Source organism: Phasianus colchicus, chromosome 4 (genome assembly GCF_987193195.1).
Source record: "Phasianus colchicus chromosome 4, bPhaCol1.hap1.1, whole genome shotgun sequence".
NCBI classification, from domain to species: domain Eukaryota; kingdom Metazoa; phylum Chordata; class Aves; order Galliformes; family Phasianidae; genus Phasianus; species Phasianus colchicus.
In genome coordinates, this window is record NC_143439.1 from 46,924,766 (window position 1) to 46,936,787 (window position 12,022).

General features: G+C 43.1%; 1 protein-coding gene across 1 annotated transcript in view; it reads left to right on the forward strand.

Moving 5' to 3' along the window:
- The first annotated feature begins 1,144 nt into the window (after positions 1 to 1,144).
- Positions 1,145 to 12,022, forward strand: part of CHIC2 (cysteine rich hydrophobic domain 2) — a 28,752-nt gene continuing 17,874 nt past the window's right edge. The window contains exons 1-3 of the mRNA XM_031588589.2: positions 1,145 to 1,446; positions 8,760 to 8,814; positions 8,958 to 9,113. Of these exons, the coding sequence (XP_031444449.1) occupies positions 1,328 to 1,446; positions 8,760 to 8,814; positions 8,958 to 9,113 (330 nt within the window). The 5' untranslated portion in view covers positions 1,145 to 1,327. The remainder of the gene's footprint in view (positions 1,447 to 8,759; positions 8,815 to 8,957; positions 9,114 to 12,022) is intronic.

Here is a 12,022-nt window from a genome sequence, read left to right on the forward strand (position 1 = left end):
GGCTCTACAAAGGGATCTGTATAGGCTGGATCAATGGGCTGAGGCCAATTGTATGAGATTCAGCAAGCTCACAGGCAGAGTCCCTCACTTAGATCACAACAGTGCCATGCATTGTTTCAGGCTTGGGGCAGAGTGGCTGGAATGTGGCATGGAGGAAAAGGATCCAGGGGTGTTAGCTGACAGCCTGCTGAGCATGAGCCAGCAGTATGCTCAGGTACCCAAGGAGACCAGTGGCATCCTGGCTTGTATCAGAAGTAGTGCAGCCAGCAGGAGAAGAGGGGTGATCATCTTTTTGTACTCAGCACTGGTGAGGCCACACCTTGAGTACTGTGATCAGTTTTGAGCCCCTCACTACAGGGAAGACAGGCTCTGGAGTGTGTCCAGAGAATGGCCACAAAGCTGTGAAGGGTCTGGAGCACAAGGAAAAGTTCAGGTTGGACGCCGGGAAAAAATAATTCTCAGAAAGAGTGGTGATGTATTGGCACAGGCTGCCCAGGGAGGTGGTGGAGTCACTGCCCCTGGAGGTGTTCAGGGAACGTGCAGATGTGGCATTTACAGATACGGTTAGCGGGCACGGTGACGATGGGCCGAGAGTCGGACCAGACGCTTCTAGAGGTCATTTCCAACCTTAACGATTCTACAAACCGCGGAGAGAACGAGCATTTCACTCGCTTTCAGGGCTCCATGGTTTGTTTTAACTCGCATAAGGACCGTTGCCTTGCAATTTCTCTGCTTTGCCCTCCACGCACAGAGGACCGGGCAGGCTGCCAGAAGGCTGCAGTACTCAGACACACTGAGCACACCGAGGGACAGACACACGCTCCGCACAGCCCCCATCCGAGCGGCAGAACAGGAGTGCTGGAAACCGCTTCCCTCACAGAGCCCTCAAGCTAAGCCAGAAGGCCTAACAGACAGCCGTCGGCTGACAGCAGGCCCCCAGCCCGCCCCAGAAGAGAGCGCAGAGCAAAGACAGGCACCAACACCCACACAAACCCACGACGCCGTAACACCCGCAGCCGCCCAACGCCACGGCGCAGCGCCCGCCCCCGCCGCCCATCCGCGCTTCCCGTGCGGCGCGGGGCGGGGCGTCGCTCCGGCCGGATGTTGTTGTTGTTGTTCCTGCCCCGCCCCTCGCCCCCTCCCCCCGCGGAGGGTGACGGGCGCTTCCTCGCCCGGAGCCGCCGTCTCGCAGCCGCTGCCTGTCCGCGGCCCTGCTGCCGCCCGCTCCGGCCCCGGGACCCGGGCCTCCCGCCGCTCCCCCCGCCGCCCTCCCGCGGGGCCCGCCGCCTCGGCTCCTCGTTTCGACCTCCCCCTCCCGGGCTCGGCCATGGCGGACTTCGACGAGATCTACGAAGAGGAGGAGGACGAGGAACGGGCGTTGGAGGAGCAGCTCCTCAAGTATTCTCCCGACCCGGTGGTGGTGCGCGGCTCCGGCCATGTCACCGTGTAAGGGCCGCGCCGGGGCCTGCGCGCTGGGCGCCGGGGCGGGAGGTGGGGGGACGGGCGGCGGGCCGGGCTGGGAACGGCGGCCGGAGCCGCTGCCCCGGTGCCGGCTTGGGGCCGGCTGGGGTCGCCTGGGGCTCGAGGTGAGCGGGGAGCTGCGGGGAGGCGAGGAGGATGCGGGGCTGTGAGTAAGAGAGGAATGCGAAGCGCGGGTCCGGAGCGGTGAGGTGTCAGGAAGTCAGGTGCGTGGGGCCGTGTGTGGGATCGGGAACGCGCCGCGGGGCTGTCTGCCTGCCCGCTGCCCGGCCGCCGCCACGTGGGGCCGCCCCGAGGGCTCTCGGGGGGCGGGAGGAGCCCCTGGGACGCGCGGGTGTCTCTGCGGTCGGGTTGGGTTGCGGTGGGTGCACGTGGTTTCACTTTGTCTGACGCGGGAGCTGCTGCGAGTTTTGGTTTGCAAATATCCCTGGCGCTAGCGCCGTGAGTTGGTGTGGGGCTTCTCAATAATTAAACAGGTGAGGGTGACTTTCCTCGAGTTGGTTCCATCGGGCTCGCCCTGCTGAAGCGTAGGGTTGTCTTCAACTCCTGATACTGAAATAACAACCTAGAGACAAAGCACTGCACGGCAAACTTTGTGTAAATACTTACATTTGTGTATATATATATATATATATGCATTTTAAAAAGTATATTTTAACTGTTCGGCAGGACTAGCCTTGCAGCAGAAGCATCAAAGTTGAAGGTATTGTGTTCTACTCCTCTGACTCCACTGACCGCTGCTGATTTCCATATACCGCCCTGTCCAGAAATCTGGGTTTAACTTTGGAATAGATTGGTGGTGCTTTGATTCATCACTGCTATAATTGATTGATATTATGAAATGCTGACAACGAGATGGTGCAGATTGCCAGCTGGCTATAAACAGGAAACAAGATGTGATAGACAGAGAGGTTTAGAAGCTTGGGAGGGTGTGGAGTGGGCAGGAGGCTGTGAAGCCCTCTGAAGGGAAACATATCCAAAATATTCAGTGTATGACTTTGTATTTCAGTCTGTTGCGATCAAGAAGTTTTTGTCATGTAGTGGCTGTTTGCCATCTGTAAAAATAAGCTGGTAGCCTTGATCTTTTTCTGGTGAGCAGATCAAGAGCATGGATGGTTGTCTTACTGACAGATCAAAACGTATCAAGAACTGAAATTGAGGCAAACACTGGTTTCTTCTCCAGTACACAAAGACAAGTTGTGTGAGATCCGTTAATAAAACCGTGAGGAAACTTGCATACCATGTCTGTGACTGGTATGGACTTTGTGGCTGAAGGATGGCTGCCTCATTAATTGCTTATTAATGATCACTAGCTCATTATAGCTGTAGTACCTTCCTCAAAATATTAGTTCTGTAGCTTCTGGATGAGTAATGAATGTGAGCACGGACCTCTGAAATGATGCAATTGGATCTTAATGTACTTTGTTTACTGTACTAGGTGCACAAACAGTTCCCTGAATAGTGTTAGCCACTTTCACCTTTCCGCAGCCTATGACATTTTTCCTAGTGATGAGAAGCTTAGTACTTTCTAGTACTTAGATCACTGTCAGGACACTCGCTTGTTGAATTTAAGAAATAGGTTAAAGTGTACGTGTCTAATTAGTTTGTTTTGCGTGGTATAAAAGCATATATGTGTTCTTTGAAGACCTGGCAAAAAAAAAAAAAAAAAAATCAGTGGTTAAATAAAGCAAATATTGGATTGATCTGTCTCTGACTGTTGTTTAAAGAGGCGCTGACTGCTTTTGCTGTATGTGTATTTAAATAGATGCTCTCTTTTTCATTGTCTTCTGTTATATCCTCTGATCTTCTATAGGAGTCATAATGTTTTGTTTGAAATATGTCATTTCCATGACTACAGATTAATGTCAGAAAGGCATTTACTATTACTTGATTTCATCCAACAGACAGTGGAAATGTGTGTGAATCCTTTCTAAGCTAAGTAGTTAAAAGAGGGTCAAAAGAATTCAGGTAAATATTATCCAGATAAAATGTATGAAGGCCTTGCCTTCAATTTTGTGACTTTTGTTTGATGCTAAGAGTAATCCTCGTTAAACTCACTATTTGGAGCATGCTACAAACAATTCTATATATTTTTTAAAAAGCGTTGTTTTTTAAATATTCAGGTAAGTCATTTTCACAGCAGCAATATTTAGGTATCTTGGTACTCAGTAATAGTATTTGAGTTGGCATTTGTTTTCTTGAGGAGATCTCTTCTAGTAGCAAGAACCTTGAGAGCTGAGAGAATACAGAATATTACTTACATTAGTTAACTGAATTGAAAAATCCAGGGTATTTCACACTTTTTTTTTTTCTAAAATCTTGTTAGGGTGGATGGAGGGGCTCAGGATGAGTCTGAAATCGCTAAGAGAATGCTTGTGATAGATCTTACTGTATTTTCAGTGTCTTTTTCTGGGCTTCCCTGTTCCTATCAGCTGAGACATACATGCCTTATCTCAGGCTGTATTAGCTAGTAAGGTTGGGTTTAGTTGTCTTCTGCAGCACCAGACTGATAGAGAGCTGTTGTGATGCACTTCTCAATGCCTTTTTGTGCTGTGCATCTTAGTGCTTCTTGTGTTGATGCAAGATAACTGTTAGGGGCATTGTGGCAGGGCAAAACCTTCAAAAGTATATTTTCATGGGAGTGAAAAAGAGGATAATGGAAGAATCATGCATGGGAGAGTGTTAAGGTGTGTGGAATCTGTGTGTATTAAGAGTTGTGAATGTGGAAGCCCAAAAAGGACTTGCTGGAACTGTTGGATAACAGGTTGGACATGTGCCAGCAATGCGCCCTCACAGCCCAGAAAGCCAACCTTATTCTGAGCTGCATCAAAAGGAGTGTGGCCGGCAGGTAGAAGGTGGTGATCCTGCCTCTCTGCTCTGTGCTCGTGAGACCTCTCTTGGAGTGCTGTGTCCAGATGTGGAGTCCTCAGTACAGGAGAGACATGGACCTGGAGTGTGTCCAGAGAAGGGCCACAAAATTGATCCAAGGGATGGAACACCTCCCCTGTGAGGACAGGCTGAGAGAGTTGGAGCTGTTCAGCCTGGAGAAGAGAAGGCTCTGGAGTGACCTGATAGTGGCCTTTCATTATCTAAAGGGGATCTATGAGAAAGAAGGGGACAGACTCTCTAGCAGGGTCTGTTGTGATAGGACAAGGGAAAATGGTTTCAAACTAAAAGGCGGGGAAGATGTAGATTGGATATAAGGAAGAAGTTTTCTACTATGAGGGTAGTGGAGTAGTGGAACAGGTTGCCCAGAGATGTGGATGCCCCATCGTTGGGGACACTCAAGGTCAGGCTGGATGGGGCTCTGAGCAATCTGATCTGGCCATGTAGGTGTCCTTGTTCATTGCAGGGGAGTTGGACTGCATGACCTTTAAGGGTCCCTTCCAACTATGATTCTGTGATAGATGAGAAGAATGGAAAAAATGGTTTAGTGTCTCAACAAGAGATGACAAAGAGGAGGAAGATAATGCCTATCAGTTTTATGTGTTAGGAAAGTCAGAGCTGCAGCCTGAGAAAAGGTTGCATGTTGGCTGAGTCCTATACTGTAATTTTTTTCCTTTGAAGATTGCACCTCTCACCATTTCTTTCTCCCCAGTGTAAACAAGGGAGGAACTCAGCTATGCCTTTCAAGCAGAGACATGTTCAAGAAACACTTTCTCAGGTTCCAGGAAGGTTAAAGGAAGTGCTCATGCATAAGGTGAGCGTGGATATGTTGAAAACTTGGAGGTCATGGTATGAAATAAGAAAGGGCATAGAGCAAGCAGAAGAATGTATGCTTTACTGAGAATGGGGCATTGTACAAAAGACATCTAGTGCTAAATGAGGACAGCTGTCTTAGGAAATGCAGCTCCAGAATTTTATTTCAAGTGATTTTAAGACATTTCTTGCTGCTTTTTCCAGAGCTCCTGTATCATTACAATGAAACTGTAGCAGTGTTATGTGTAGTTCCTAATCTTTTAATTTCCAAATTATAGCATGCAGTCAACAGCGATAACACTGGGATCATATCATTTACTTACCAAAGCATTTGAAGTATGGAGTCATCATTTTTACCACCTACGTGTGGCAACTGTAAAATAGAAAGCTCAGAATGCTATTGGTAGCTGGTTAGCTTTGATGTTTCAGTTTAGCTGTCCCAACATGTATTAAACATTGCCACAAATCTGGAATACTGAAGGTTAGTTTCATTTGCTTGTAGCTTTATCGAAGAGCAGCTGCAGTATTGTCGGAAGTTTCCATGCTAGAAAGCTGCATTTGAAGTAGTTTACAGACACACTGAGGCAACGTGACTGTTTCCAAATGGGAGAGTGGGGAAAATATTTTGTCTACTTTAGATACTGGTGTTTTATTCTAAAAGACTCAGCTAACTCTGGAGCTTTTGAGTTGGGTTGTCTTTATCAGGCATAATGCTGTAATGTTTGAAGCTGTCAGTATTTAAATACGTCTGGATCATGCATTTACAAAAAAGCCTTGATTCTGTTCTGCTGTTTTCCCAGCCAAACTTCAGCATGAGACTGCAATTATGTTGTTTTGTGATTTCACTGGAAAGAGGGGGATTTGGGCTTTTGCTTTGCCTGCTTGTGCCTCAAGGTAAAGAGTTTCCTTAGCATCTCTTGGTGCAAGGCTCAGCCTTGCTTCTGTTTGGGGAACAAGAGTTGCTTTGAATGGAATTATCCTTACAGCTGGCCACTCCTCTATTGTTTGAGTTCATATTTAATCTTTTCTGGGTGTTGAAGTATCGTGTACGTGAAGATTGCTTTGTGATTCATTCTTTGAAGATGAGTTGTTTTAGAGAGAACATGTCTCTGTTGAGTGGATGGACTTATTATGTATTAGAATGGTGTTACCAGGCTTGGCTGCATATGTGGATACGTGAGATTTTTTTCAGCACTTGGTTTCATCTTCAGCCTACTGTCAATTTTAAGTAGCTTAATTGATAGGGTGTGATGCTTCTGACATAACCTTTGCCTGGGTACTTGGTTTCACTCAAGATTTTGGGGAAATGTAGAAGGTCTTCCTGACATAGTGTTCCACAGAATTTTCAGTTGTGGAGTTGTATTTCCAGTAAGAATTTGTGTGTGTGTGTGTTCTGTATTGAAGTAGTAAACTTGCCTTACATTTCTCTAGTTAAGTTTCAATTTAATTGCTCAGTTTTGAGGGATTTATAGGAATTGCAGAGCTGCCATTCTACTTAAAATATTCCACTGTGTTAGATGCCTTAGGTGTAAGTAAGGTACTGTATTCTGTCAAGTGGCAGGAGTATGACTTATTTAACTTCTGAAGAACGTATGTAGGGGTTACCTATGGCATCAAATGGATAAGCTATCTGTCCTGGCATGCTTTTGCAAACTGTGATAATGGACATTGCTGCTTAGAGGCTGCGTGAAATTCTAGTTGTTCCTGGCATGTGTTTGCCTTATAGTCTCTGGCATCTGCAGCTGTGTAGTGCTAATGTATACTTGAACATCCTTTTCCTTTTAGTGCTTGTTTGACTGGGAACTTGTCTAATCTGTCTTAAAATCTGTTGGCACAGTCTGCCTCTATAATCTCAAGTGAAAATAAACCCAGAAATTTGCTACTTGCAGTTTAAAGAAGCTCTTGTCTTATCTGTTTAAAACCAGTCTCGTGCCAGCTTCAGCCCTCTGTTGTGGGATTTGATGATTAACAGTTGATCATTCACCTTAACCATTCTCTTCATGAATCTTTGGACTTTGGTCCCATAACCCCCCCTCAGCCTTCTGTTTTCCAAGTTAATGTCAGCCTCATAGTCTTATAAGGCACCTGTTTCACTCCCTTAGTTAAATCAGTCTTCCTTCTCTCTGATTTCTCTCAACTCCAAGTTCTCCATGAGATGTGGATAACAGAACAACCAGTACTGAACATGTGGGCATACAAGGGTTTTATGGAGAGTCAAAATGATGCCCTATGTTGTGGTCTTAATTGTCTAGCTAATGGTTCCTAGTCTTTCCTTGCTATTTTTCATGGCTGCTGCTATTGAGCTCATGTTTTGAGAGAATCATGCCTTGAGAGATGTAGCTGCCGAACTAAGCTGAGCATCATATAAGCACAGTTTGCATTAGCTTTCCCAAGATTCAGAATCTCTTATTTAAGTTCATGTGCCACTTTTTGTCCACTTGGTTTTGTGAGGTGTGTCTGCAGTGCCTTTCCTTTGGTGCAGCACTTAACTGCCCATTGTCCACTGGCAAGCAGAGCCCTCGGTTTAGTAAGAAAAAGACTGTCTGAGGAATACCCAGCTTCTCAAAGAATTTCTTTAAAATAGTCAACTGTCAGGGCTCAGGTTAGCTCGAGCACAACTGAGCTGTGTAATTGGTCTTGCTTTCAACACTGAAGTCTTGAGTAGTTTAATTTCTGATTTGGTTTGTAGTTTTGGTGGTAAGTCTACATTGGTTTGTATTCAGGAAGTTGTTAATTGCAATTAAAATTTTGACCTGAGTGTTGATTTCCAAATTAGTAGTTTGTCATACAGTTTTGTTATCAGCTTTTTTGGGCTGTATAGTCCCTAAGCTACAACCCAGACTGGATGCCAGAAGGCATTCAAGTTTTCTTTGAGATGTTTCCATTCATGAACCTTGTCAGCCAACTGTAAGGTAGAAAACAAACAAGCTTTTCTGTCTTTTTATTTTCTAAGACAAGGTAAAGCTCATAATCTTGAGATCTTCCATGACCCAGGGCCAGTAATTCTAGTCCATCTCAGACTATTTCATAGCTTTCCGTTCTCAATTGATATGGATGTTTGTTTGCTTCAAGTTAGCATTTAAACTATGTTTACTAAGTTTGAGAACAGAAAATACAATTCAGTAAACTAGTAAATTTTCTTTTCTGAATAAGCAAGGTGTTATTGAACCCATTTTTATGCTTAGGACAGTTTGGTGTTACTCCACATAGATCCCGCTGAATGACCTTTTCTTCAAGATGCATCTGTATGGGGTGGAGTGGGAGGATTTGCACTATGGCCTTACCTTATTTTCCTCTTAAATACCTCTCATTTTTACTATTTGATACTGTTGCTTATAAAGATTTTGCTGAGTTTAAGGAAGCGTCAGCAGAACTTTAAAAGAGGCTGGAGGCAAGATGAATTCCAGACTGCTTGTGATTGTGTGTTTCTGCCTGTTAGGATACCATTAGCAATTACCTCTAGGAAATATTTTTTTCCATAAATCGATGCTGTTCTTCGGGTTCATATCAGGTGCTCATAGCCTGTATCATAGGTTGGGGTTATTTATGATTCTGGTTTGAGTATCATTTTGTTTTTTCAGGTTTGGACTAAGCAACAAATTTGAAGCAGAATTTCCTTCATCTTTAACTGGAAAGGTGAGTATCTGTGAATTAAAAAAAAAAATTAAAATTTGATTTAAGACTTTTGCTATTAAAAAAGCAAAAGCTTAAGTTGTGGTCCACTCAGAGAGTAATAAATCACACTGTTGTGGTAATAGGTAGTTTGTTTTTTCTTGTAGGTTGCACCCGAAGAATTTAAAGCCAGCATCAGTAGAGTTAACAGTTGTCTTAAGAAGAACCTCCCAGTTAATGTACGATGGCTACTTTGTGGATGCCTTTGCTGCTGCTGCACTTTAGGTTGTAGTATGTGGCCAGTTATCTGCCTCAGTAAAAGAGTAAGTTGAACTATTCTTATTTTTGGTAGTCAGAATTGTATTGGCTTTGTTTTTTCTCTTATTTCTCATATCCTCTTTTTTTCCTTGTCAACTTTATTAAAGCATACTACTGCTTATGTAGATGAGTTTGATTTCATACACTTTATTCCCTGTTGTCTGTCATACCACTTAAAATAGGCACTGGTCAGAATGCTGAGCTTACAACTCAGTGACTTGTAGTTTAGCAGTCTCTCTTCTAGAGCCGTGTACTGTACAGCACTTACTGTTACAGTAGTAACTCTGGGTGCTTTTAATAGCTTCTCTGTCATACTCTGTTTGGGATTATCAGAATTGGGCACTGTTTGTTGTGAAGAGTATGTGAGGAGTTTCTAATTATACTGTGACCTAAGTAGCCATATGCTTGCATTTACAAGTGAATTTTCTAAAGATTGTTTTATCTTCCTTCCAAGCTGTAGATGAATAAGATATTTCTTCTTGCATCAACAGCTAGAAATTAGTGTTTTGTCTGTGTCTTTTAGTGTATTGTTCACAACAGAAGCTTCTTGCATGTGTCTGATTTTTTCCCCTCCCTTATTCCACTGCAGGTAATTTTGCAACCCTCCCTATCTCTTCTGTTTTCATGTGTAAAAATTTGGCTAATCTGATTTCACTTCTTTGCAAGAAGTCTCTGTGCATCACCATCCTCTCTCTTTATTGGTGCTGTAATGCTTTCCAGTTCATGATGACACTTGTGTGTATTCCATCTTGTGTGATACCTGTTCATGCTGCAAATCACTGTACTGTACATTGAGCACTGTTGTGCTTTTCTTTACTGCAGACCTCATTTTACAGTCAGTAAATCAGTGCTCTGAGGTTGACAGTGATTGTATGCTTCTGCAATGTGAGCTTGTAATTTTATTTGCTCATCTTTTCAATACTGATCAAGCATTTTCGGACGGAGGCTTCTGCACAAATGCACACCTGCTGAAGCATGTGGTGCTGCTAAAACCAGAAGTTGTGCAAACTGGTTTTGTAGTTTCAGTACCATTATATACTGTAAAAGCTATGTCTGAACTCCTGAAACCCCCAGGTACTGAAAGCAAACAAGCAAGAAGAATAGAGCATAATAAAACCAGTGCACATTTCTTTTGTCTAATTTTTCGTGTAAATCTTAATGAGTATTCTCTTGGAGGGATTACTTTAAACTAGTTTTAACTGTATGCAGAATAACCTGCTGGTAATATTGGAGTCCTTGGAAAAATACAGTTATTGTCAGTTTGAATTATTTCAAGCCCTTGATTTTGTACCTTTAAGCTGTTATGAACTAGTGAGTTTCCTTTAGGGTGACTGTATATTCATATCCTGAAAGTCTGCTGCAGGAAATCAGCTGTTTACTTCAACAGATAGATTGGTGACCTAACCAGCTTGTAGAGATAACTATTTTCTATTCCAAGTCTAGCTCTGTTTGTTAAAAACACAAAGGAAACTCGCATCTCTACTGTTCATGCTTAACTTTTAAAGGAGGAAGCTTCTGGTGTTCCTAAATTTGATTCCTCTTCTCATGTAATGTGCTATTGTAGCAGAATGCAACCTGGTGGTATAAAGTAATGTTGCTTTTGGGAGGAGGAGGTTGATGTATCTTAATCCAATACTGAAAGTCACTAGTAATCAACTTCTTAATGCATTGTTTAACAGAGTCAGGAAAAAAAAAGTAAGGACTCATAGTATCTGGGGCCCAGGAAAAAGAGTTGCAGTATAAGGAAAGAGCTTCTGTGTAGGAACCTAGTGAAGCAACATAGGAGTACTTCAGTTGAGGTTAGTTGGGATGGGAATTCTGGTAAGCTCTCTTCCAGAAGGGTAAATCTGGAAAAAAGGCATGGATACACTGTTCAGAAGAAATTACTTAAGGAATTCTACAGCTTTTCTGAAGATGGGTGATTCAGTGCTGGACTTACAAGCTTAGAACCTGGTGAAATTAAAGGTAGGTCTCAGCTGCCTGAACACTGTGTTGTGCCACTGTTAGTGGCATAGTGGCACTAGACATGATGCCTACAGCCTTTCTGATAGCACTAAATACATGTGTTCAGGCTGTTTGATTATTGCTGTGGAATGAAAATCCTTTAAGTCAGATGTTGTGGCAACATCATTTGTCTATATCAGCAACACAGCTATATAGATGTCTGTTTAGAGGGTGAAGAACTGGAAACTCAGTTGGGTGAGTTGATGACTATAATATAGAGGAGAATTAATTAACTGACTAATACAGGAGTGCTTTCCCAAATTGAAACTCTTAAGGCTGGAGCTGGCTGAGAAAGACTTGATGAAATGAAAACAGCACTTTCATCAGAGTTTTGAATTAGTCACAGTATTTCTCTTTTTCCTTATTGCTTGCAATAGCTTTTTGAATTCTAATGTGTGAATGCTATCACAAATGTAAATTATTTTGAAACTACACACTTTGAATGATTGTTTGTATAATGGGAATATATGCTTATTTTCGTGCATTTGTGTGAAAAGTTATGGATTTCTTTCGTTAAATCAGCAAGTCCTTCAAACTAGGAATTTTTTAAATCTCAGGCATTTGCAAGCCTGATTGTTAATTTTATCACTTTAATGTATTTCCATTACAATGGAAGCTTTCCCTTCACTGTGGTTTTTTTTTTGTCATTACTTTGTTCAGTGTAGGTTCTGGAAGTCTTTGTATAGTATTGTTTCCTTTCTTCTTTTGCAGTGAGGTATTAGAGCCTGGTACTCTTCACCAGTAACATAAATGTTTAATTTGATTCAGTATCTTATTGCCTCTTTCCTTTAATGTGGTCTTGATTGGATTTAGATGAATAAAAGCTGCAAGAAAATTGCAGGAAGTACAGTCCCTTATTTGCAGATCTAGATTGTCAATGATCTTCAGCAGTTACACACAGATTGTACCA